Consider the following 24,032-nt stretch of genomic DNA (forward strand, 5'->3'; position numbering starts at 1 on the left):
ACCTGCAAAACAATTCATTACAAATAAATTAAAAGAAATTCTGTAATCTGATGATTACAGAGCAAAGCCATGATAATAATTTCTGAAGCATTCCATATGTTTCTCTTTGATGCCTCTTCATCAGCCTGGCTCACTAACTGGTCATGGTGATTTTAGCTCTCTAGCTGAAGCCATTGGTGGGCAGAAAAGTGAGGCTGACTTTGGTATTGCTGAGTAAAAGAAGGATGACAACAGACATCTGCTTCAGAAGATCTGGACTAAAATAAAGTTACTGTATTATGTGGTAGAGCATAAAGGAGACCTCATTGTTTTCAGAACTCTACAGCAAAGACCTTGACTCCACATAGCCTGAATTTTATTTTTTTTTTAACTGTGTTAAAAACAGATGAAGAAAACCCACAAGTCTGACTGCAATGAGGTCTGCAAAGCACAAAAGGATCTGCAAAGTGACTGCTTGTTAAGCATCATTTCTTCAGTGGCTCAGATCAGTTCAGACACCACATAAAAGGCATCCACAGAGAAACTACAGGCTTTTGTGCATTGAGATCCCTCACTCTCTAGAGGCACGGGTTTATGTAAGTGTTCAGAGACGTGACATGACACAGAAAAAAGGAAGAAAATTAAATAAAATGCCTGCAATGGCTTGATATCAGTGGAGAGCAGAAGGACAGAGCTAGAGAATAGTGTATTTACTATTCCAAACCACTCTCTCTGCATGGTTTGGAAAACTGATCATTACGGTCAAATCATCAGCTTAGTTATTATAAAAGACAAATATCCTTCCACTGTGAGGGCAGAGGCAGAGAGAAGAATATGGGAAAAAGCAAGCAAATTAAATCTCACATAGAAACCTCAGTAATGTAATTGTCTTTTCATCTGTGCTTGCTGCTGAACACAGCTCCACCCAGAGACCTACCATCTTGGGGAATTAAATCACTCTGGTCAATAAAGCGTAAAGTGGACAGCAGCAACATCTTAAAAGCCATTTTCATGATCAGAAACGCTGTTAAATACTCACATGAGAACATTCTAAATCAGGCAAAACTACACAGCTCTACAAACAAGCTAAACAAAAGTCAATGAGGGCAAGTCATTAAAGGATATTTAATGTATGTAATTTATTTTTACATTTGCAGTTTCTCTTCCCACCAAATGTCTGATTACTTTTCTTTGGTTACATGCATATTGTTCAGGACAAAGAAGATGTCCTGTAGGATTGAAAATAGTTTAGCATGCGGGGCAAACACTGCTCCAGATGTACTTCCCAAGATTTTGTAGTTTTTTGGGTTTTTTTCACGCAGTGCCAAATTGTTCAGTCAAGTAACAGTCTCTTATGATACATCAATTATAGAATTAATTCTTTTAATTTCATACAAGCACAAACAAAAGCAGCAGTATTGTGCACATTATTATGTTTCATCTTCCTCATGGAAAATCCACAGCCTTTTCTAGTTTATAGGTTTTTTTCCCCCACAAATATTTATGTCCAGCAATCAAAAACTTTTAAATAAACTGTAAAGTCTTAAGACAGAAGCAGGAAATTAGGTGCGCCTAAAGTATAATCTGTTCTTTGTAACATGTAACTCTTCTAAAGGAAACCCAACTGTTTACTCACCATCTCACTGTATGGCTTTTGAAGATTGAGTATAAAACCTGGCACTGTTTTTTTCATTTCTAATCTTGAATAAGTTCACATAATTTTAGAAACAACACAGATCTAAAACTATTTCTCTTCTGTTTTGTCGTATTTTTCTGCTTCACCAGAATGTTAAGGGTGGCTAAATTGTAAATGTTTAGTTCAGTAAGTTAATTTAGGCACATAACCTCAATCTAACACAAAATTCTAATTCATGATTCCTACAAGAAAAATAACACACACCAAAGAGAGATATTCAAAGCTGCTGCTTTCTTCAACATTACAGTGTATTCTCTAAGCCATTATGTTTGTTACAGGGATCAATTTACAATTTATGTTCATCTGCCAGCAGATTCAAATTAAAATTAATTGTATAAATTTGTAGACTCAAGAGTACACATTGGCTGCTCTCTGCTTAACATTCATTATCAGGGTAAGGCTCTAAAGCACAAGAGGAAGGGAGATGTAGGGCTCTGAAGTTTGTGTAATGTTTCACTGTCAAACTCACTTTGGTTTAGCAACAACATTATCAAAGGCACAAATACTAATTTTATGGCAATTAAATTATGCCAATTTTAAAAACTGTATCACTGCTTATAGGAGAAAAATAATGCTTTTACCTTACTGATAAGTGTGACAACATCACCTTCCCGGATTGTGAGCTCATCATCGTTCTGTGCTTCATACGGAAATATCACTTTGCAATACTCCTTGTCTGAAAGGAAGAACATTCACTGTGACAAATTATCACTTTATAACAACTGCTTATTCAAGGGTGAATAATCTTCATAAAATATTCCATTAGTGTCTCTTTGTGCTGCCTTATTTCCTTGCCATCTTTCTCTTTGTATTTTAGACCTTCATAAACAATATGAAATATTTAAAAAACTACATGCTGATAAGCAATCCCACACACGTCATCCAGGGATTCAGCTCTGTAGCCCCTGATGATGTAACCATCATCTCAGATGAAACTGCTCCAGACAGCAACCTGCCACAGACTCTTTCCCTTAGAGTAAACCTGTATCTGACACTTCCTTCCACAGTTCCACTGGCATGGCCTCCCACCAGACTGCAGAAACTGGAAGCATAAAGGATGCAGTAAGTTGACATATCTTATCTATCCATCCCCTTGTGTGCAAGAAAGCAGATATCTATGAATCTATAAAGATGTTGCAACAATAAATAATACATTAATAAATGTTAACGCATTAATAACTAAACCACCTGTATACTCAGTGTAAGAGTTCTGAGTATTACTCTAAAGTTTCTTCCACCCTTTTTCCTTTACTGTCTATAAATAAGGGCATCATCTCAACTTTCATCTGGAAAATACAGAAGCCAGCACTCCTACTCAGAAATCATAAAAAGCAGTTGTCATGAAAAGCAGTTACTTACATGTTGCTGTGCAACAGATGAGTATGTCAACGTGCCTTACAAATAAAAAGGCAATGAATATGTTTTACAGCTGTTAAACTATGCAGAAAAATATGTGCTACTCTAAGACACCAGGTCTAAAAGGACCAAGTAAACTACTTGACTGTAGAAGGGCATGTGATTTTGTAGAAATGTTCACCTCACTTTAAATGTCTCAATTTTGATGACCTCTATATCAAGTCAACTTCTATATTCAATGCAGAGAAGTACTGGCAGGCCACAGAAATACAAATTAATTTGAAATAACAGTACCTATTCTTTTATACTTATGATAAAAAGAACCTGCATTATCACACTTGAAGGTATCTGAGGCTCCACCAGGGGCTCAGTTCAGCTTCCCAGACACTAAGCTCCTTTTCAGACACTCATGGGTATGTAAGACACATGCATGGTATGGTTGAACCTATGGAATTGCCAGGTCTCTCTGGTCTCACAGCTGGAGGCAAAGCAAAACAAAATACCCTGGGGTATCTCAAACAGTTCCAGATGCAGGCTACTGATTTCAGCCCCCAAGCTTTGCTCTTGTGTATAAATTTAGATTAAGGCATCTGATGTTAGAAACCAACCTGGTCCGTGCACCACAGTCAATGTAGATCAAGCCACTAAAATGAGCAAAGCCTTGAGAGCCACTCCTGACCCCAAGAGCAGACACCTGCATTAGATTAGCTAACTATGATCTGAACTCCCTGGACAGCAGTGACAGATCTCCAGCGGGACCACCTCACAAAAGTCAGGATACCAAACTCACATGGTTACAACCCAAATAGAGCTCTGACACATAACCTCCATACAAACTTCTAAAGCTTAGTGAGAGGAACATCAACCGTAAAGAAGCAGCCCAGAAATGTGCACCTGAAAGTCTGCTCTCTGTAAGCACCATGAGCCTGAGAAATTAAATAGTACCAGCAGGGAACAGGAAAGCTCTTCTTTAGTTCACACACTGTCACTCAGAAACATGAATTTTATGTGCCATTGGTTCAAGCAAACACGAACTTCTGAGACTTCACAGATTTCTTATTTTGAACACGAATGTTTGAATTTACCCATGACCATTACAGTTGATTTTCTGGCCATGCCCTGTATTAGGTCTGGCTGAGATGGACTTAATTTTCTTCAGAGCAGCCCACCCACATGGTGCTGTATTTTGGATCTGTGACTGAAACTGCACTGATAACACACTGGTGTTCTGGCTATTGCCCAACATACCTACACAGCTTTCTTTTTTTTTCCTTTTTCTATCCCCCAAGTAGACCAGGGTGGGCAAGAAGCTGGAGGGGAGACAGCAGCTGACCCAAGATGAGTAAAGGGACATTCTGTGCCATATGGCCTCCTGCTCAGCAATAAAATGGAGTGAGCTTTGGGGATGTTGGTCTAGGAGGTCTCCATTCCTTGGAGGCTGGCTGGACATTGATCCACTGCAGGTGGTGAGTAAATTGATCTACTGAATGGTGGTTGCCTTTGTGTTGCCTCTTTTTATTTCTCTTTCGTTTATTTATCAAACTGTCTTTATTCATGAATTTTCTTGCTTTTGCTTGCCCTGCTCTCTCCCTTATGGGTGGAGCATAGCTGCTGGCTGGGGTCAACTCACCACACCTCCTCTGGTGTCTCTGAAGAAACTAAATTCAGATGAAGACAATGAAAAGAAGTTTTGAGGGAAAAGAAGTGAGCAAGGAAAAAAAAATCCTTTCCCCTGTTTTGAAAGCAGAGAACACTATGAAATAAACATTTGGTGACTTTTCCAAACCACTGGGCATGTGGGAAACACCAGATCGCAACTCAGATTCAGAGGATGTTAAGAGGTGTCTAACTGTTACTTTACTGCATTCTGAGGAAGGATTGGGATGTCTCTTTGTGGACTTGGCTAGGATGTTCCACCTGCTCACTGCCTTGTCTTTGAGACAGTACAACAACATTTTATGTAAAAGCTGGTAGAAAACTAACACTCAATAACTTAGGCGGATGCAAAGCAGTACGTAGATAAATATGAGATTCAGCACATTTTACACTTCAGTGGCACGCTACCTTAAATTATCATCGTGGGGTTTTTTTCCTATTCTGAGTATATCCACACTCCAAAAAGCATCTGTGCTAAATAATAGATTCAGTGAATTAGTCCACAGTTGATGTAGATGTAATACTGCACTAAAGGCTGAGTGCTGCATGCTCAGGTGAATCTCTAGTTACTGGGAACAGGCTTAGCATTTCTGTTTTGGGATGCAGAAGTGGCTGGATTCTCAGAGGTAAACAACACCTGAGCCCAAGAAGGATCATTCCAGAACGTCCATTCTCAGACACATACATTGATCCTCCATTCAATAACAGTGTCAGCGCAAGATTAAGTGGGAAGCCAAGCACAAAGTGCAGCTAAAAACCTGCAAACAGCATCACTCTGACAGGACATCTGCAGTGCAGCTTCTGCTCAAGGCACGGATGAATCCCACGTGTTTCAGGTTAAAAAATGCTTTGGGTAGCAAAGGGCTTGGGTATCCTGAGTGCTACAGCAGATAAGCCTCCCTCAGGTCTCGCTTGCTATTTGGAGACTGGATATTTGAATTGTCCTTCAGGAGGAAGACGCTGATAGACAACAGTGGAGAGAGGGCTATGGTTCCAGCATCTGAAATAGCAGCTGATGATCAGAAAGTTCTCTCTAGCAGATAGCTACACATCTTGTCCTTCTAGTTTTAATGTCAAGAACTCCACTGTCCCATGAACTGTCCCCTCTCCTCACAAGCTCTTAATATTTTCTTTTCTTAATAAATAAATAAATAAATAAATAAATCCAAATAGCAGCAAGAGAAGGAATTAAACTATAGAAAAAAATCAAAAATCAACCAAATGATGATGTGGTTCATAAAGAGCCAGGAGATAAACTTCTCACAGGCACAAGAGAGAGCTGGGGGAGGCTCATGAGCCCCCTATACTCTGAATGCTGGCACAGGAACACAGAGAGGAACAGCTATGGGAAAAAAATATGGTTTATGTACAGTGGAAGTCAGGACTTCTTGAGTAAAATTCAGACAGAAATACACTAAATCACTGAACCCATTGGATCATGCTGCAAGAGAGGTCTCACCATCACAGATGGGTTGGGAGCAATGTGAGCCACTGGGCAAAGTCAGCTTACAAACTTTTCCTAAGGGATAAGTAGACCAACATGATTTAAGGAAGCAAAAGCAAAGCAAATAGAACTCAAAATAATATTAACCTTTAAAATCAGATTAATAAAAGCAGAGAAAAATCATTAGATTTAATAGGCTATGTCACATCAGTACTAAAATTGTCCTTACTCAGCAGGGCACAATACCACAGGAGGATGTAGAAGCACTTAATGTCAACAGTCATGTTTGGATAGGAAGGAAGAAAAGATAAGAAAAGAAAACACTAAAGATAAAAGAAAAAACTAATTTCAGATCCAGCATTGTATAGACCACAATGGAATTTGCTGAATTTGGGATTTTCCAAATGAGAAAAAAAAAAAAAAAGAAAAAAAGAAAAATACTGAAAGTCAAAACAATATATCCTATCCTATGCCTGGCAAATAAACTTAAGCCAAATTAAAACTTCAAACTAAGATACCAATACTAAGTATCCCTCAGCTGTAGATGATAAATCTCATTTTACATTTGACATCCAAAGTTGGGTTTATACATTACAGTCAGTTCTTCCAGAAGCCTCTTTTTGTCCTCCTGACCTGATAAAAATAAATCTGTTAATAAACCCCCAACAGCAGGTATCTTGGAAACAGTGAGGGAGGAAAAAAGACTACACTCATGAGCTTTTCACTCCTATTTTATCAGTTCAGCAGTACTTTACCCTGTCAGACCACAGTCTCTCACTGCACTCTCTCATCTCCTTCCAACCTCGGGAAATGGGCACTGCTCAAGGAACTGAGCAAATGGACAAACCTAAAGAGAATGAGATGTTTTATGGGAGTTGTTACCATGTATCCTTGTGCAACACTGCCTGTCCCCAAGCTGAAAATGTGGCCTTTTTGATACAGTCTCAACCCCTCAAAAAATCATTGCCTCACCAAGGAGAACAATTGCAAGGGATGTTCCTCCAGAGCATGGCTGCTTCATTACCCCGGCCATTGCAAGGACAGAATTTCACTGACACAATGCAGTGGCTCGACATGCATTCACAACCGCAGGGGAAAGAACTGATGTCCATCCACAGACCTGCTCTGTGACCTGGGGTCCTGCACTGGTATAGCAGGCAAATCCATTTGTTTGTATTTTGAGAGACTGGTTAAATATTATACTGCTCCAACCAGATCTGAGCAAACTCCATTTACTGTATCAGTGAACCCTGCTTCACTTCAAAAGCGTGACTCTTCTGTTTGTTCTCCTGCCACACTCTCAGGATGAGCTGAGACCTTCAAGAAGGCAATCCACAGACAAACATTCATTCAAGCTTAAATCTCAAAGGGGACAGTGACTCTGGAATTTTCTTTTCCTCTTAGGGCAGGATGACACAGTCTCTTCCTTTTACTCCTAGTGTTGCTTCTTTCTGTTATTAATTTTTGAGGCTTAAATATTTCCCCATCAGTGAAGTCTAAATCACAGAGCAATCAATATGGGCACAAACAGCAATACTAAGCAAGAAAACAAGCAGCATTAAGGTAGTATTCCTTGAGCTTAAACTTCCTCTCTTTGACTATCACCCACAAAATGTTTCTGAAATGCAGTAAAACATAGAAAATCTAGTGAAAAATTACATAATTATTACCAAAACCACAAACCAGACAAAAAAAATCCAAACACTGTACACAACGGAATTTATTTCACTATTAATTGCTACACTCAAGACTCATAAATAGATTGCACTAATAAATATTTTCACAGAACTTAGTCAAGATGTAAACTGTCAAAACACCAGCTTATTAAAAAAAATAGAAACAAAAGTAACTGCGGTTCTATTAATACATATTCACTATTCCTTACACCTTCTACACCATGCAAAAAGATCAGTTGTTTGCTATGATCTTGGTACTCCTATGCAATAGCTTAACACAAATTTTAAATAATGAGTGGAGTAATCAGATTAAGTTCTGTGGTCAATGCACTCTGTGACATACTGCCTTTGCTATTTTGTTGTGTGCTTATTTATACTCCATTAGTGCAGTCTCAGTAATCTGCAATAACTCTCAGATGCTGTGGATGTTTTTGTTTTGCTGAATTTTAAAATCCAACAGAGCTACTTCAAAACTTATATATATTTTCTACAACATATCTTTTTCACCACGAGCCAGTCATACTGAAAGTAAGTTATTTCATTAAAAACAACACATCTCACCTCAGAAACAGGATTGTAAACACTCATGCATTAATCATATCTACATGACAGAGCAGAACTTCAAGAGCAGAAGAGTCCTCTAAATCTAGGAACCCACAAATCTAAACCAAACAGCTCTCCTCTTTTCTCTTCAAAGGTGCATTCTCTCATTCACAAGAAGTTAGCCGTGTTTTCCAAGGGATCACTGAAGCCTGTAAAGATTTTTGCCTCCACTGTACTCTTCCTTTAAGCAAAAAGTCCTCTTTGGCCCTGAAGAGTCATCTGTTTATCCCACAAAATCTTAAATCCATTTTTGGGGGAGATTTACACAGAGTATTGCTGGGAGATGCACCTTAGAGAACACACCTCAGCCTTTTGCTTCAACCACCTCACCCCACTGCAGAGCTGAGCCCGTATCTTGCATGTTCCAAGAGCAGAGGGCACATCAAGTGCCCCACTGCTGATCACTGCCCTGTCACGTCAGAAAAGCTACAGAAAAAAGCAGACTGGAATCAAAGTCTGAGTGAGCCTCACTCCTGGCTAAAACCCATGGGCAGAGAGGGAAGATGCTGCTGGTATCTGCTTCCTTGCTTGCAGCATTCATCTCCAAGAGTAATCCCAAAGGAATCTAAACCATGTATCCAAAAGCTCCCTCTCCATACTGAGCTTGCTCTATGGATCTTCTTGCTGCTTCCTTGGAGAATGGCACAGAATGTGTTTTGTTCAACAGTTAAAGACTCCAAGAAAGACAGGGACACTACCATCCCAGGCAAAAGAGAAAGTACTTGAGGTCCAAGGTGGAATGATACTTTTGTGCTGAACACAGCATTTAGAATATTCACCAGTTTTCTAAGACTGCAAACTTCCCTGGACTGAATGCTCTTTCAATCTTATTTGTGGTAAAAAGTAAAAATTGCATTTTTGAGAAATGACAAATACTAGGCAGATTATAGTCCTGTGCCCGAGTCTGAACATATTCAATTCTATCAGACAGTAACTTTATTTTGAAGAAATTATTCCTCTGCCTATATGAAACACCGAACCAGACTGAAGCATGTTTCATCTGCACTGAAAGGTTTTTCAATTTAAGTGAAGGACAACTTCAGCTGAATGAAATGTGTCTTCAATGATGTCATTTGAGGCTAAGAAAATTATATATAATTACATTACATCAGACTTTCCTATAGATGTGCTTCTCTTTCCCAAGCATGAACAGAGATGCCAAGAATTCTATTGAGGCCCCAGAGATTCCAGGAAAGATAAAGTAATAAATAATGCAGTTAACTTAAAATTCAACAAGATACCGTGCAAGTAAGTAGCCCACCCTTCTCACCAACTCTGGCAAAATGGATGTTGAATGAAGACAGTGACAGAAGAGGGATTTTTGGGCCAAAAAGGTGCCTGAGGGAAATAACAAAGAGTTGAAAGAAGGACCATCCAGAGCCCAAAAGTGTCGATGGAAAAGTGTCTCTGTCAGCCAGAGCTCAATGGATCACAAGAGAAGATACAGTTTTCTAACCACTGGTCAGAAGGTTTCCACAGTCAGTTTATAATTGTGAAAGTTTGAACCTCCCATACCCTGGGATGGGATTTAGTGAGCAGCTTCGGCAGTCAGAAGTATGAGCTGATGTGGAAAGGAGCAGCCTGGCTTCCCACACAAGAGTTAGTGCTGCAGGTGATGGACCACCCCTTCTGATAGCACCTGCACTCAGGCCAGCCTGAACTGCTCAGCCTGGCAAAGGTAATTCCAAAACACGCTCAGGAGCCCTCTTCTGCAGTACCAGCTCACACATCTTGCAGTATTTCATGTTTTCACTTCCTCAGGGCAATTGAATTCTTGCAGTGTTCCCCATTAGAGCCTGCTGGCACGGGGACACAAGAGAAGAGGATGCAGCAAGTCAATGATTGTGGGGCGGCTAATGGACAGTAACTCGCTAAAAGCTCTTCTAAGCTGCTTTTGCAACTCTCAGCTGAAAACCTGTGCAAACCAGTTTGTAACCACACACTTCCCTCAGACAGACCCTGCTCTGCTGATCCAGATGCTTTCCTACATATGTCTGTATATGTTTCAGTTTTGAGACAAAACATTATCTGCTAACTATCTAAAAGGATTAACACATCAGGGATGAAGGAGCGTGTAAGATTTAAAGAAAATCAACTCTGTCATATTCAGCTTCTTTTCTAAGGTATGGATATGTTCTCTTCCCTCTTTTCCACCAGAATCTGTAACATTTAGTTGTAACTCTATATAAATAATATTGAAAAATGGGAAAAATATATATATATATATATTATTTGGTAAGCTAGTAACATATGCCTCCCTAGAACCACATAGAGACATTCCTGAAAGATTTAATAATTACTTTTTCATTGCTAAGCACTGAAATTATGAAAAAAGAACTGAAAGTCAGAGAATCAGAGAATATTTTGGGTTGGAAAGAAATGTTAGGATCATCTAGTCCCAGTGCCCCCTGCCATGGGCAAGGACCCTTTTCAGTAGACCCAGAGCCCCATCCAGCTTGGCCTTCAACACTGCCAGGGATGGGGAACCACAGCTTTTCTGGGCAACCTGTGCCAGTGCCTCACTACATTCACAGTAACAAGTTTCTAACATCTCATCTAAACCTGCCCTCTCTGTTTAAAGACATTTCTCCTTGTCCCTCACTACATTCCATTGTAAAAATTCACTCCAGCTCTCTTGGAGGTCCTCTTCAGGTACTGGAAGGCTGCTGGAAGGTCTCCCCAGAGCCTTCTCTTCTGATTTCCCATACAAACTATGCCATGTATATAGTTTATTTCTGCTACATAAAGAAATAGAAATAAAATAATTAATTTTTTTTAAAAAGAAGAGGAAAAGGCAAGGGCATTCACAATGAGAGAAATTTTTCTGTGACCTATCTACAGGTTACAACCTGAATTTGGACCTTATTCAACTCTGATTAAGTCCAAAGTATCCTCAAGGCTGAAAGTTGATCACATCATTTAATTTGATTTTTGGTGGCAGAAAACTTGAGGTAGGGTCATGAGAGCAAAAACAGTTCAGAGGATTCTGTGGAAAAAAGCATTTTGTCTAGGTACCACCTACTCAAAGTTTATCCTAAATATATCTATCTGCATCCTTGCTTTTTTATATACAGGACATTCTTTGAACCAAGAGCAGAGAAAAGCATTCAGCTTGCTTTTAATAGCACAAAGTGCAAAAAAGAAAAACCTATGAAACCTACTTTTTGTTCTGCTGTCCACTTCTATTTTTGTTGGCTCCTGAGTTGCTGTGGCTGGAGGTAATTTCTTCCCAACACTCTGAAAAAAAATAATTATTCTTCTTTAAAATTTGCAGGTTTAGTTAAAAGTTGGACAACATAAAAAAGAGTAACGGAAATACAAAAAGATAGAAGTAGAAAAGGGACAGTAAAGGAAAAGAGACAAATTATAAACTATACGTATGTTTGTTACTGGGGATTAACTTTATTAAAATCACAGAGAATTCATAAAAACATGATCCTCCAATTTCCCATTACTAATGTTTACTAACATTTTTAAATGATAACCCCTTAACACCTCCCTGAGTTTCAGGGAAGACTCATAGAAGTTTCACTGGTAGACTGAATATTAAGCAATCGATGAAATTACTTAGGGAAAAATGTTATTCAGTACCAAAAGTAAAGCTGAAAGAAGCACCAGGGAGGAACCCACTTGACTTCTGTTCATACAAGGAGTATTCATTTCAGTCATGCTAGATTGAGTGTGATTTTTATATTGACAACACCTCTTTCTTGTTTTATTATTTTTTATTTCTTTTGAGCAAGAGTAACTGATTTACAGTGGACTAATTTATAATAAGCAGTAACCTGCCTCAAACAGGTAAGCTGAAACCATAAACAAATACTCTCTGCCCCCACCAAAATAAAATAGAACAAAATCATGATATTCATCTTTATGTACCTTCTCCTATTATTCTATGCATGCCATCCCCTCTCTCTCTAAGCTTGTCTACATATGAAGAAAGTTTTCTGTCTTTCAAATCCTAGCAATGTACAGATGAGAAAAAAAGCATAATTGTTTTGGAAAAGCTCTAGCTGCCATTCAGCACCCTTTCCTGGCAAGGTCTGCATAAACACCACAAAGCTCCTCCACGCTTTCAGGACCACACGAGTAAAAGCTTGGAGACCAGAGTGCTAAGATCTGGCCTTGGAAGTACTGAGTTCCACAAGGACCATAAGAAAACACCGGTCAATATAAGAAGCAACAGGGGCAGAGCTCTTTGAATAGCTGAAATTTTCCAAGATGTATAAAGAATACTGAGAGCTCCAAGTTAATAATATGGAATAATGTCAAAACATATCTATGGAAAGGACTCAAATACACACGGGATTTCAGGCAGGTAAAAAGAACAAGGAGGGAGGAAATATAGTTTTGAGAGTTGTGCACAAGATAGTGATCAAATCCATGCGGACAGCAATGCAAATTATGAATTGCAATATCCAAAAGCATCCTGTTGCAACTCAATTTCCAGGTGGAAGCAGAAACACCTGACCTTCTGATGAGCTTGTAACTCCACTCAGAATCCACAGTTTGTGAACTGCTAAAGAAGCGAAAAAAACAACAAAACCCTACAGAACCTCCCCAAATCTTTTCTGAGATGGGAATGAGCAATGAGAAGCATCAACTGAACCAGTGACTAGAGAGCAAACAGAAAAATAGGAGATGATAGGTATCCTGCAAACTGAGAGAAGGTAAAACTAAGAGAAGTGCATGACCTGGTTGTGTTGGAGAAGTTTAAAGTAAAGAAGGATAATGATAAATCTGAGATCCATCTACAAAGCAGTGAAAATTGTACTAAAAGAGATATAATAAAGAATTTGAAGCTATGAGGCATTTGCATTTACACAGATAAAAGTAAAGAATGCTTTCAAGATGAAAGCGAGACTGGGAAGGCAGCTTCTGGTTCAGAGGTAAATGGGGCACTTCAAGATAGCTGCATATCACAGGACATGTTTGGTCATGATCAAACCTTTATTCACATTTCTGCTTCATGACATTGTTTTGGAAAATGATGAAAGCAGATGCTCTAAACTGCACTGCAATTTGGCTCATAAAGATGTGCTCACTAAAGGAGTATGAAAACTCTTTAAATTAGGGGAGGTTTTGGTTTTTTCAAAGATTAAATTATTATGCAAGACTAATAAATTAAAGGAAATATTTGAGTAATTGCTTTACCGTACATGAATCATTGATTTTATGCCACAAAACCAAACACCACATAAACCCACAACGGGCTAAAATTTACCAAGCCACAAATCACAACAAAAGAATCATGGGCAAAAAGGAAGATATTTGTGTATCCTAGTGGAAAATCCATTATGCAAAGTAATTTCCTAATGTATAGAAGCAGATGCAAGAGCAATGCTTGAAAACATTAATTCATCTGTTCATCCAGAACAAATGCCTGTGTAGGTGATAAATCAGTACTTGAAACCAACTTGTGAACAGAAAAGGGCATACTATCCAAACAAGGCTGCTCTTTTATTAGGAACCAGGAGGAATAATTCAAATAATTTTTATGAGGGTTGCATAGGACCCACTCCAGTTAAAAGGGATATCTGAATTCGCTGTGGGACAGGGAGAGGAGAAGACAAGTGGAGCTGCTATTCCTTATTTGTGAGGGGACTGGACTCTGGGATTTCTAGGGGTGAAAAAAGCATCACTGAGAGGAAAAAGGAATAAAAATTGATAAGTCATGCAAATCTGGTTTCAGATGGACCTGAACAGCCAAGGTGTTTTACTTGTTGTGTAAAGTGGTCCTAAAGGAGGTGGGGTTTTAAAAATTATTATTTATTTATGTTTCCAACTGGTCTACATTTGCATGGAAAATGTGCCACCACTTTCTGAAAACACCTCCATGAAACTTAATACAGTACTTATTTGTTCATTAGGAAACACCCAAGATAAACTTTCCTCACTCTAAGAGCCACTGAACCCTCTGTGATCTGGTAAGTCTGGTGGTTCTGCTATAACAGGCTAAAACCTCAAGTATAGCTAAGATTTTGTGTGCTGGGAGTCCCAGACCAAGCATTATTGTCACAGCTACCATTTTCTCTGACAAGAAAATAAAAATGGGAGACAGCGACATCTCCCATATAAGCCAGAACCTTTCCTACTGTCTCTCCAACTGTTCTATCACTCATACTCCCATACAGGTCAGATATCTACCAAGTTTATTAGTAGTGAGGAGAACAAAGGAAGCCCAACTTAGATTCTTGCTGATGCAATACACATCTGCATGACGTAGACTTTTCTTTTCAAAAACAGTCATTACAGGATACTTTGTTGTCATCTTCCGTTGAAGGCCCAGCGCAATTTATCAAAACCTTCACTTCTAAAAAAAGGAAACATGGGAGCAAAGAACGCCCAATAAGCTGAACTGAAGATTTCAATATAATTCTTTCTCCTCTCTGTTCTTCCTTTACATAGGAAGATGGTCCAAACCCTTCTAGACACAATAATCTATGCTACAAAATACTGATATACAACTTCAGCTTTGCTGTTAGTCTTTTACCTGATTAATTTCTATCTATCAGGCTCAGTGTTCCCAAGAAGCAAGCACATCTTACCCCTTTGGGACACAGGCACAAAACAAGACTTAGAACTTGAAGGACTTTTTGGGAATTTAGACATTCCAAATCCAATAACAGGATCCTCAACTCTGTCAAGCAATCCCTGACACCTCCCAGCATAAACTGTCTCACTCCATTTACCTAAATCTATCATGCTGTCAATAATGTTTGCAATTAAAAGTCAAATGCAGCATGAAACAGAATGCCCATAATGGCATTTCCCAGCAGTGTCCTAAATACCATGCTGCATAGACAAGTGAAGTTCTGCATTTTCTCTCTAGAGCTGTATCTTGGATTCTTGGCTGCAGAATGGTCTCATTACCAGCAAGAAGGGTAGCATATCATTCTGTGCCTTTGTATCTCTAACCTGGTGGTACAGAGACACTCCTAAAGACTACTGTTTCAGTCTCCATCTATTCTGTTCCAGCATGCTGATTATCATGAATTTCTTTTCTAGGTGGTGGCAGTGAGCCTTGTTCCACTTACATTTCCCTGTAGATATCACTCTGACTTGCTTAGTCCTGTCACACAAGTAAAACACGTTGGAAACAGTTTGTGTTTTCTGACACCAAGCCTAGGTTGATTCCCAACACAACAGAATATTAACAAAACAGGCAGGATCTTAATCCCACTATTTCTACAAGGCACCCATAATTAGATTATTTAGCTGGCAGACACAAATTTCACTAATCTCCTGACAAGCAAACCCTAAAGATGAAAAGGGATGAAGTGCCCTCTTGCTGCAGAAACAGCTGATAAAAACATGAATAATCACCATGATTTGGCACACAGATATTCAGAGGGACGAGGCAGATTGAGCAGCAACCTGGCAGCATTAATGCTTGGGTCAATGAAGCCAATGGAAGGAGAGTCCAGCACTAAATAACCCGTTCTGTGCGCCTCGATGGCACTTCGGTATCACTGCGAATCTGTATCACTGCGGACCAGTTTCCTCTGACACTGAATTAACAGCGATGGCAAAAATGGTTGAGGTGGCACACAAAGTCAGCTAAATGAGGTCATGGTACAGTCTGAACAGTCTCATTTTCCTTCATTCATATATTTTGTCTCAACCACAATCCCTGTAACAGCGTGGAACAACACAAGAGAAGCAGAATATGAAAAGGACAGTATATGAGTGAGTTTTTCTCACCTAAAGGTACTGTGGTTGTTCTCTACAACCACTGAGCTCTGACCAGAGGGAGAAAAGTAGACCTGCGACCAAGTTGCTTCCTTCAGGATATTTTAGCATTGTACTTCAGAGTTTTCTGTTGTGGTTGAAAACTAATGTGTCTATTCACTTTCGTTATTCAAGTCTAGTGTGTCTAGAGCATTTCATCTGAAAATTCAGATTGAATTGTCATTTGGGCATGGATAGGTCCATACAGAAGGTTCTGCTGTACTTTGCACCGAAGGAATATACTTATCCATTGAGGCTCTTTTAGCAATATAGGCTTCTGGAAGAAATAGCTTATTTACTCAGGAATAAGGAAAATATTATTTCCTCAGCATCATTATTTATTTTGGAAAGTGCAGCGAAGACTTTATCCTAGATAAAATGTTTTGGAACTGCTACTTGGAATATAACTCTATGAAGATATTCTTAAGGAATACATCAGACATTAAAGAATTCATAAAAGGGGGTTGTTTGAGCTGGAAACACTAAGCTTAACATAGTTTGTCAGTTTGAATAGTGAACATACAACAATGTCCACTGGTGCTTTATACAACGGAGGAAAAGGCAGTTACATACCTTTTGAAATTCTAGAATTTCAGAAAACCTCAATGACTGGGTCAGAGAAAAAAATGTGTCATGTTTCTCTGACCACAATACTTCCTCTTAACATTCAGCTAGTATATTTAGATGTGGCTTATATGCATGAGAATTTTCTAATATATAGGTTTATATGCAAATTTAGGGCCCCTATTAGTGAGAGTATAAAAACTGTATTCATCAATGTGTCTTTACATTCCATTTTGTAACTGGGAACATTTGTTCACAAAGAAGCAGAAAGGGTTATTAGAGTCTTCTAGCTCCGGATTAACAGGAGCATAAACGATCTTCTCACTGACTATGTAAAATGCTGATGTTGTGAGGGAGCAGCCAAATTAATTTCTCTTTTTTTTTCTAGTATGCATCAAGAGATTAAGGAATGTCGTCAGGTCCTCTATCCATCCTATCTGTTCTGCCTTAAAATCTAAAAAAGAGACAAAATATAAAAACCCCAAAGACTTTCAGATGTCAAAATGATCTCACTCTGTCAGAAACAAAATAAATGTCCAAGATTTCATTTCTTCCCATGCTACGAGCATTCAGCTCCACTTAAAGCCCTTTCTGTGACAGGATGATCAAGCATTGCTATCCTGAGGTTTCCCAAAAGGACAGAGTTAACGCTTTTCTGAAGGGTCACCACATGAGACTTCAAAGAGGGTAATGGGAATTTTAAGAAACATTTACAGAGAAAACAAAAATTCTTGAAGTGAACTAAGCACCTGTCTAACATTTGATTGCCCCAGTCATCCACGGTAGCTTCTTCCTCTGTAAGTACTTTCCTCACAGCTTTGCTTTGCTAGAAAGACTATCCATGTGTATGTACAATTATTTGTGTTTTTTAACACCAACCAGTTAGGTACATCTGCCCAGTGTACTCCCAGCTAATATAGAGAGACTCAGCCACTGAAACTGCTCACAGTTCTGCCGACAGCTCAGCGTGAGTGGGTCCGGCTCAAAGCCTGGTGCAGGTGAACTTCCCTTGGCTCAGCAGGGGAGGGAACAAAGACTGGGTATCTTCAGATAAGGGCTGAGACTCGGGTGGGCCTCAAGCTGGAAGAGAAGAGCAGTTCAGGGCCTGGCCACGTAGACACGGAGAAAGAATCCAATGAGATACTGGAAGACCCCAGATGATAATTCCCCACTGGACCAAGAGGTGCATGCGGGGCACGTGAACATCTTGTGCGCAGACTGCAAGGGTGTAAAGGCCCGGGGATTTCTTTGTTCGGGGTCCCTCTCCAGAGGCACCCAGCTTAAGCTTAAAAATAAACCAATTCTGCCTCAAACCCCAGGTCCAAACTCTTCTTTAGTTGTTCCTGACTTTACATCATCCAAAAGCTGGAACGTGATCACTCAGCTCTAAATACCAGATGATGCTTCCCTAAAGAATCGCCCCCCTAACCACAGCATCAGATGTTGCACACACTCCGAGAGCTTTTTAGTGGGATGTTTGGTAAATATTCCACAGAACGCAGACAACAAAGCAATTAAAGTATTTTAAGTTTCATATTACAGTTTCTTTTCACATAGTCAAACTGTATTTTCTTCCATCTGACAACCTGAAAAAGGTGCATTCTCACACTGTGTCCATATTCCAGCAGATTAAAGTTTTTTCCAACTGAGGTCTGTATTAGAAGACTCTTGGGACTTGAACAAGCATAGGCCTTCTGATTTACAGCAATTACAGTCTTTGCAAAGAAGTGAGTATCTTTTTTTTAATCTTGAAAAAGATTTTACCTGTGAAAGCCTTTACCCTCCTGCAGCAAGATTGCAAACCCCTGTATTTAGATGCTGCAAAAGGCCTATGAACTGCTGCCATCTTAATTCTCTCTGTCTAGACAAAATCCACAATCTCTAAATAAAATATGATCCTCCAAATAAACATCCTGTTGTTACAAAGCAAAAGACTTAAGCCTTCATCCCACTGGAGCTCCTTGGAAATGAATACAATTTCAGCCATCAGCATGACTCTTACCACAATTAACAAGTTTAGACTGAGCAGGAAAGTCAAGATTGAAGAAGTAGAGACCCTATAAATGCTCATGTACATCAGTCCACTGGGAAGTGGCTACAACACCACCAGTGCTTTAGAGGAAAGCAATACGCAAATAATCAAGAAGAATATATTGCTTGAATGTTAAAGGCTTTTGGAATTAGCAAGCATATGCAGAAAAAGCTAGAGGTATCTGGGAGAAAAATGCTTTCCAGTGTTCAATTCAGGATTTACTTCTTGAATACAAAGAAAGAAAAAGAAAGAAAGGACAAGCTGTGCACAAAAACAGAACGTCAGTCTAAATCCTGCTACAATGCCCATTGCAGAGAGTGGTAAACAGGTTGTGATGACACGACACCACCCTTAGTTCACTTGGTGCCCTAGAAATACAGCACTGATTGTCAGAGTATTGTACAATTACTGTATCTGTCATCCACTGTCACAGCCCTGGAATCCAAGCAGACGAGCAAGCAAGCAAGTAAACAAAGCAAAGGAAACAGAACTGAGGTCCCCAGACAAGGGAAATTTTAGAACAAATCATGATTTTTCTGGAGCCTTTTTTTCTGATTCATCACTGATGTTTATTCTTCTGATACTATTCTTTCTTACAGTTGACAAAGAGCAAAACAACCTCTACTCAGTGGTTAAAATGCTTAAACTACATCAAGCCTAAGAATAATTTTTTTGAATCCTTGAGGAATAGTCACATTTTTTTAAAATTAAAAACTATTTTATTTTTCAAAGTAACTGTAACTTCTGAAATATTTAATAGAAGTTGTTACAGGTGTTTTACTTAATTGCATCAAAAAGTATTTGAGAATCACATAAAGGGAAGTCCTTGAAAATCACCTGCTGGACAGACAAGGAATTAATTATGTGATTCTCAGTGTTTGTGGCAAAATAAAGACAAAATTACAAGCCTGTACTACCTTTGGCATACCACTGTGAAGGATTACATACAGAAGAAAGGGGAGGGGGAAAGGAAAGCCAGGATTATTTAATCAGTATGTGTTGACACTCCCTATTGGCTCAGAGTCTGTTACTCTGAAACTAAAGATGCGAGCAAGTTCTTTGGTAGATTTTCCAGGTGTGTATTTTCCTCAGAAGGCACTAGGTCCTGCAATTAAACTTAATTCATTGCTTTTATCTTGTACGAATGAAATTTTATCTACTGAATATGTTACTCACAAATGCTTATTATTGTAGTGATTATTTAGCATGATTTCTTACTTAACCACTGAAAAGCTAAGAAATCTTAAAATTTAGGGTTTCATACTGCCCCTTGCTCTGTTGTGGCTACATGAGCTTCACAGTTTACATGTAATCTGCTTATTATTTCTTAGCACAATGACATTCAGCTGGTTTTGTCACTGAGATGTAAAAAGACAAGATTTAGTGTTCTGATGTAATTATTCAAGATGGAGTTAATTTCATTCAAACATCAACTGTGAGCCAGATGCCAGTCACTGCAGGCTTCCCTTTTGTCACTGGAGGTAAAACAGTCCTTGTGGCATGTAATTAACCTTTGGGATAAAGAAAGCTCCTGTCCTAATAATGCTTTTTAGTCTACAGACTGAGAAGAAAGACTGCTTCTTGTCTACAAGCAACATCACAGACACCTAAATTCAATCACCAGAATCCCATGATAGTTGCTGTTTTTAAATATCTTTGTTGTGTAGCTCATGCATGTTTCCTGCCAGGCAGCAGCCAGGTAATCTATCTAAAGATCTGTCCTTATCTATCTGGCTCCATATATCTACAGATCAGCAGTCAATCTGTAAATCCAGCTACCTAATAACTAGGTAATTAAATAATGTTATGGCACACAGTGCTGTTTTTATACAAGTCCTGTATTATCTCTTCTATTTTGCATAGCCAATTCACAGCAAGTATTATTAAAATACACGACTTTAAAAAGTTGCTGGTTCTGGCTCCTGAAGAATATGGAAATTATAACCTCACTGCACACTCAAAACTAAAACTGAGGTTAGGAAAAGTTAACTGTTCACCCTTTAAAAAAAGATATTAACTTGGTTAAGTGACTTATTAAAAGATAGAAAACAAAGAGTAGGATTTCATTGTGGTGGTCAGTGGAGTTGTTTAGAGATCTAGATCAAGGCTCTTGTTTTCCACACCTTCACAGATGACCCACCAAAGGGGAAAGACAGAAACTAAGTTCAGGTAGAAATAAAATTACACATTTGGAGGAAAAGATCTATCCTAAGATGGAAATTACAAGCTTTGGAACCCATAGCTGTTAATACTTTGGAAAGCAATAAAAAGCTTTCCAAAGTGAAAGTGTTATCCAAATGCTGCATAAATTCATCCAACACCTTGACTATTGTGTATGGTTCTCACCTCCTTTTGCCCTCACACACACACCACCTGAGTTCCCAAAGGGACTTAAAAAGACAGAAAGGCACCAAGAATGATCAAACATATGGAACAGATCCCTCACTCTGGGGAAAAAAAGATACACACAGGTGACACAACTCTATAAAAATCAGGAGAGAAGGTAGATAGGGAGGAGTCACTCATTATCTCTTCCAGTAATAAAAACTAAGGACTCACTCATCTCTTCCAGTAATAAAAATTAAGGGCTATCAGACAAAATTAGCAGGTGCCACATTCAAACAGAGGGAGGTAACTCCTTCCCACAGTGGGTGACCAAGCAGCCTGGAATGCTTTCACAGGAACTACAGGTGCTAAAATGTTACGTGCAATGGAAGGGTGACTACTTGATTTGCCAAGGAACAAAAGTCCATTATGGTTATTAATACAAATTTCAGAATTATTAGAGGCTTTTAAGACTCCCCTCAGGAATTTCTTCGTGCAACCTGTTCCCAGAGCTTTCCCCAGCCTTCCAGTGTTGACCTCTCATGGAGGCACAATGTGAGCCCAGGCACATGCCTGATCTGAACTCCAGATTTCCCAGGATCTTCCAATTTCCAAGAAATATTCTTTAACATATGGAAATGGAATATTCAATACAGGACTCTTCAGAAAGTAAATTTAAATAAAGCAAAGTAATATAAAACCAAAGTGAAAACTTAAGGGAAACTTTAAAGGAGTACTCCAACTCCTATCTCCCCCCAAATATTATCACACTAAGTTCTCCAGTTAAAAAGAAAGCAAAATCATAGAGAGGACAAAGATATATGGAGAAAATAATTAGAAAAGCCTTCAAAATCATACAGTCCTCTGATAGAACACTACAGAAATCTTCAATGAAAAAATTTCAAAACGAAGAAATTTTTTAATGATATGTATGTAAGTCAACTTTCCTGGGCCATCTTTTGTAGTTGCCACAGGAGTGAAAAACCCACTATGAATCTAAAAGATTATAAAAATCAAATACTGGATTGACAGTCAGCTATTGCAATGAAAAAGACAAATCCATAGTATAAAAATGTGTATTTACATTTCCTGTTTAGCCACCTCAAACATGTTATGACCCGTAAGATGGGTTATGTCCAACACTACAAAGTGAAACCTTGTACAGCTTACCAACCTCCTGAATAAACTCTCATTTATTTCCAGTCAAGCTGTCTGGAAGGGCTTTGACTGCTACCAGCTTTTGCTGAGAAACTGCTACAGATTTAAGACATCTTGAGATGCACAGTATTTCAGAGTGTGAATACAAGCTGTTCTCTCAGTGATGAAACTGATGTTTACATTGAACTCTAACTGTTTGTACCGTCCACATTCACGTAATTTATATTTCTGCATTTAAAGGAGTCTCAAACCTTCATAGTGGGAAGACTTCTAATTAGAGAGGCTGCTTCACACACTCCTAACTTCCCATGTGCAATGACAAAGTGTCTCTTCAGCAATTTCAGAACCGCTTAAATGGAAAATTAGTTCTGTTCCTGTTTCCAGCTGTTGAGCTCCATTTAGAAATGACCTGAACCAGGACCAAATGTCTCATCCAGTTACCCAAGCACTAAAACTACCAGGTATTAAACTACCACCATCAGTCTTCAGAACACAGATGAAGAATATTTTCATTAGCATTATGCAACTCACCAGAGAAATCTGAGCTATCTGAAATAATATTCAAAGAAATAAGTAGGTAAATGATGCAATGCAAAATTTTTGGTTTAACCTCTTGGATGGAAAAGGGGTTAGAAACAAAACCATGAACAGTGAAGCATCATTCTCATTAAAACTCTGGGTAGCTTGGAGAGCAGAACAGTGCATATTTTGCTTTTTGCAGTGCTCTCCACAGTTAAACCAGTTCTACCAGCAGGTAAGTTCAGACTCTAAAGCTGTTGTAACTTCATATTTTGACAAGTTCTTAAAATTTGAAATTATGGGCAGGAAGGGGTCTGGAGAGACTTTTTTCCTACCTACATGCTTGATGTGTTAGATAGAAGAGAAACCTATATATCTTAAGTTGCATGCATTAAAACATCAGTATTTCTCTAAAATTTGGAATCCTGACATTTGATGCTGTCAGGCTGTCAGTTTCAAACCATTAATGAACTAAAAATCTGCCTTCCTAAAAGGTTAATGGTGAGAAAGTGAACATAAGAGTTTAGAGCTGCTGAAACAAATGGAGCGAGACATATTAGAACCACTGATGAGTAAAAACACTTTAGTAAATGAAATAAAAGGCAAACACAGAATGAAGCCCACACAGCACGCTCCCTGCTGCCTGATCTCAAAGCTCTGGAAGCGTGCACATCAAAATGAGCACGATGAACAAGCTCATTTTCTTTTTTCCTCAAGCTGCAGATTTGTAATGCTAGAAGGTGCTTTTGTATCAAGAGTATTTTTTTTAAGCAGAAAGCTTTCTTTCTTCCCTGCTTTATTTTTCATTCTCCTTTATTACTTTCCTTCACATAAACGTAAAGGAAACGTGTCCCCTTGCTCTCTCTGTCATGAATTTTACCATTTGCAGGTTGCCATTCACAATTAATTTCTATCTCTTCTAGGAAAAATACTTTAGTCAGTCTGCACTGAGTGAATGAAATTCCTCCCTACTCTCCCAGGAGAACCATGCCTGTCTAGATTGCAACTGGTGACTTGCATGATCCAGATTGCACAGTTATAAAACCTCCCTCTTTTACAACAGTTATTGAGCCTTACAACTTACAACTGCTACTTGAATCTCCCCTTCTTTTTGCAGCAGTAAGGAAAGCAGTGCAGCTACCTCCATCTCTGAGAAGAATGAAAAAAATGTATGAAAACCGTAAGCAGGGAATGCCTCTTCTTTAATAACTTCCTCTTTAAAGTGGCAACAATATTTATTTGCTCTTTTGTGAAAGTTATAATTTTGTCAACAAACTGTCAAGTAGATGTTCT

General features: G+C 38.8%; 1 protein-coding gene across 3 annotated transcripts in view; it reads right to left on the reverse strand.

Annotated features, from left to right (window-relative positions):
- SH3KBP1 (SH3 domain containing kinase binding protein 1) overlaps nt 1-24,032 on the reverse strand; it is a 211,615-nt gene that overhangs the window by 52,114 nt on the left and 135,469 nt on the right. For all 3 annotated transcript variants that reach the window (XM_040055024.2, XM_040055023.2, XM_040055022.2), the window contains 2 exons: nt 11,572-11,647; nt 2,257-2,351 (listed from right to left, as the gene is read on the reverse strand). In XM_040055024.2, the coding sequence (XP_039910958.1) occupies nt 2,257-2,351; nt 11,572-11,647 (171 nt within the window). The remainder of the gene's footprint in view (nt 1-2,256; nt 2,352-11,571; nt 11,648-24,032) is intronic.

This window comes from Hirundo rustica, chromosome 2 (genome assembly GCF_015227805.2).
Source record: "Hirundo rustica isolate bHirRus1 chromosome 2, bHirRus1.pri.v3, whole genome shotgun sequence".
NCBI classification, from domain to species: Eukaryota; Metazoa; Chordata; class Aves; order Passeriformes; family Hirundinidae; genus Hirundo; species Hirundo rustica.